The sequence below is a fragment of the Arachis hypogaea genome, chromosome 16, assembly GCF_003086295.3.
Source record: "Arachis hypogaea cultivar Tifrunner chromosome 16, arahy.Tifrunner.gnm2.J5K5, whole genome shotgun sequence".
NCBI lineage: Eukaryota > Viridiplantae > Streptophyta > Magnoliopsida > Fabales > Fabaceae > Arachis > Arachis hypogaea.
In genome coordinates this window covers 143,934,274-143,937,940 of record NC_092051.1, presented here as the reverse complement: position 1 = coordinate 143,937,940, position 3,667 = coordinate 143,934,274, and the positions used below count along the sequence as shown (strand labels likewise).

Here is a 3,667-nt window from a genome sequence, read left to right as displayed (position 1 = left end):
TAATTTTAACCAATGGTGGGTGAAACTTATAAGGAATGGCTCAAGTGTTCAAACAATATTCAAATTAAGAGAGTTTACAATAAATCAATAAATTAAATAAAAACTTAATTACAATAAATTCAACTGCCTTACATCAGCACTAAATATAACTTATATTATTTTCAAGGATCATGGAATTATCATTGCCCCGTGTATTGTTCTTGAAATGCGTTACATTCTGGTACACATGAAACTTTCATTTCCCTTTAAAACCCATGAATTACATGTACATTTGGATTTCATTTCTTGTAAATAATGTTCTAAATAGTTCTCCCTAAAACTATATATATATAAAACCTCACAAAATAGCCTACATCATTCTCATAATTTATAGCCAAATTATTATTATTGTTATGGCTACCAATAATGATAATAATAATATTGTTAGTTATATATGCAAAAGAACTGTGGTTAGCACAAAGCCAATTGAACCGGGAAAATACATGACCTTTTCGGTTCTTGATAGATGCATGGAGAAAAACCACATTAGGATGGTGTACTATTACCAAAGTTCATTAGGGGAGGGAGAATTTGGTAAAATGACAAAGAATTTAAGAGAAACATTGTCAGAGATGCTAAACTATTATCCAATGGTAACTGGAAGGCTAGTGAGGGATAGTGAAGAGAAGTGGAAGGTGAAATGCAATGATGCTGGGGTGAGAGTGGTGGAGGCAAAAGCCAAAGGGAGTGTGGAGGAATGGTTGAAGAATGTAGATAGTGAAAAGGAACACATGCTTGTGTATTGGGAGGACATGTATCATAAGCCTTATTATTGGTCAACTTTTTATGTCCAGGTTAGATTTTTTTTTGGGGCTCTTAAAAAGTGTTATTGATCTAGTAAAATTATACGGATGAATTCTAGTATGAATACGTTATGGTGGATAGGTAATTATATAAGTGTTATTAAAATTAAAGTTGTATTTTTATATATATTTTGATAACATTTTTTTAATTAATATTTTTCTAAAAATGTTGTTTAACAATAAAAATATTATTTTAATTTCAATAATACTTTTTAAAATATTATAGTCATCATAGTCACTATAATACAATATTTGTTTAGATGTCATTATGTTGTTAGAAAATATCTTTTTTTAATAATTTTTTTAATGTTTTTTTTTTCATGTGTGAAAAAGTTTTAGTAGTAAAAATACTAAAATAATAAAAAAGATATATTTTTAAAAGTTATAATTTATATATTTTTTAAAAGATTTTTTATTAAAAATATATTTTTAATATATTAAATAAATAAAAAATATTTTTATATTATTATATTTAAATATAATTATTAAATAAAAATATATTTTTATGTAAAATATTCAAACATAAAATTATTTTTATTTTTATTTTTAAAAATATTATTTAAAAAAATTGTATAGACCTAACTAAGTTTATAGTCATACTAGAATGATTCAAATTATATATCTAAAAATTGAAAGAGTATAAAGTTTGTTTAAGATATAGGAAACAAGAAATACAGAGATGTGTTATGTTCAGTTATATGGTATGGGATATTAGGTAAATTCATAAGATTTCTAATATCAAGCTTGTTTGGGAAACATGAAAAAGTTTTTTGTTTCTTTCAAAAAACAAGCAGAAAATAATTATATTTGGATAAAACTTTGAAAATATACTATAATCGAAACTAATTAATAATTTTAAGTAAAAAAAAAGCTTATAAACAAAAACAATATGTTGAAGTTTATGATTATAATCAAAATCTTAATATTTTTAAATTGTAATGATTTCACCATTTTAACTCGAAGTATCTTACAAACAATAATTTTATATTATTTTTGTAATTATACTATTTAAAAATAGTTTCTTCTTTTTCTTACATTCTAAACACAATAGGTTATCTTAAACCCACTTTTCAACTAATTAAAATATTGAAACATCCATAAATTGATTGTTTATTTAAAAAGTGATTATACATATAAGAGATATCAAAATAAGTGTAATTTTTTAGTACACTTAGGATGTTACTGATACCTTGTAATAAACTATTTGTTTTTTAATATTCATTTCCATTTATTTATTTATTTTGTCATAAATCTGACTCTCTTTTTGCATTTGTTTCTGTTTTTGAAGATAACTGAATTTGAAGAAGGAGGATTAGCAATTGGCCTAAGTTGTTTTCATCTTCTAGCAGATTACACTAGTGCAACCAACTTCTTGAAGGCTTGGTCTGATATTTCATTAGGCAACAAAATTACTGTTCTTCCATTATTCCATCCTTTACCTTCAACAAGAAAAAGAATTTCCAATCACCACCCATATTTTGAATTAATCAACCACTATAAATCCTCAATTGAGAGACCCATTCCAATAAAAGAAGAAAAGTACACTATTATATCACTGGGCTTCTCACACCAAATGGTTAATGCTTGCATTTCTAAGGCCCAATTTAATGGTCCATCAGGCCCAATAACAATGACTCCTTTTGAAGCACTAGCAGGCCTGTTTTGGGCTTCAATTAGCAACATCAAGGGATTACAAAATGGGCTCATTGACATGTCTATATGTTTAGATGCAAGAAAATTGTTGGGCCTGGACTATGGATTCTTTGGGAACACAATGATATATAATAAGGTCCATGCCAATGGTAATTTAGAAGGTAACATATTTGTACAAGCTACAAGGTATATAAGAGAAGTTGTAGCAAAAATGGACAATGAGGGAATAATGGACCTAATTGAGTGGCTTGAAAAAAATGAGATGAATTCACCAAGAATGATCAACGGTCCTGATTTGATTTGTGTTAGCTTGGAAAATGTAGAGCCTTATTTGAGTGTGTTTGAAGATTGGTTGAAACCACTTAGGGTTTCATGTTACATAGAGCCAGTTTTGGGTGAAGGACAGGTTTTGATCCTCCCAGGAACACCAGAGGAGGGTCCTTTAAGCAGGGTGGTTATGGTGACACTTAAGGAAGATGAGGCAATTAAGCTTTTTGAAGATGATCTCATCTCCCAATTCTCTCCAACTATCTTCATGAAATGTTAATTAAAGAATTATGTTTTACATCCATGCATATATACCACATGTAGTAAGATAAACTTGGAATAATTCTAGTCCTTAAAATTGTGATTATTAATTAAAATCTATGAAATATTTACATTTTGTGAAACTGTACTATTCGATATTTATTTGATATGCATATATTAAATAAGTATTTTTTATATCTAATTGTGTCTTTACAAACAAAAAACTTTTTTGATATGTGTGAATATATCCAAATATAATCACATGTTATTGTGACTAATCTTATTCTTAAGTATCTTAGTCAATATGGTTTAAATGAGTCTAGAAAGAGTACGTATTAATTAATAAATATTAATATGAAAATTTATCTAAAATATTTTACATAATTAAGGGCACATGTTAAAATTTTTATTATTGAAACTTTTAAATTTTTTACTTTAATAAACACACAATAAATAAATTGAAACCTTAAATTTTTATATTTTTTATGTAAAATATCTTATATAATGAGTTTAACATGTGTCTTTCGAACTAAACTTTAATATAAAAAAGATATTAAAAAAGTATTTTGTATTTTAATATCAATAAAAAGTTAAGATATTTTATAATCTATTTAAAAAATATTTATATTTTATATATATGTGAT

General features: G+C 25.9%; 1 protein-coding gene across 1 annotated transcript; it reads left to right on the top strand.

Moving 5' to 3' along the window:
• Positions 1-530: 530 nt before the first annotated feature.
• On the top strand, positions 531-3,042 carry LOC112698300 (rosmarinate synthase). Its single transcript, XM_025751605.2, has 2 exons — positions 531-833; positions 2,131-3,042. The coding sequence occupies exons 1-2, from the start codon at positions 531-533 to the stop codon at positions 3,040-3,042; spliced, it is 1,215 nt and encodes a 404-aa protein (XP_025607390.2).
• Positions 3,043-3,667: the final 625 nt, after the last annotated feature.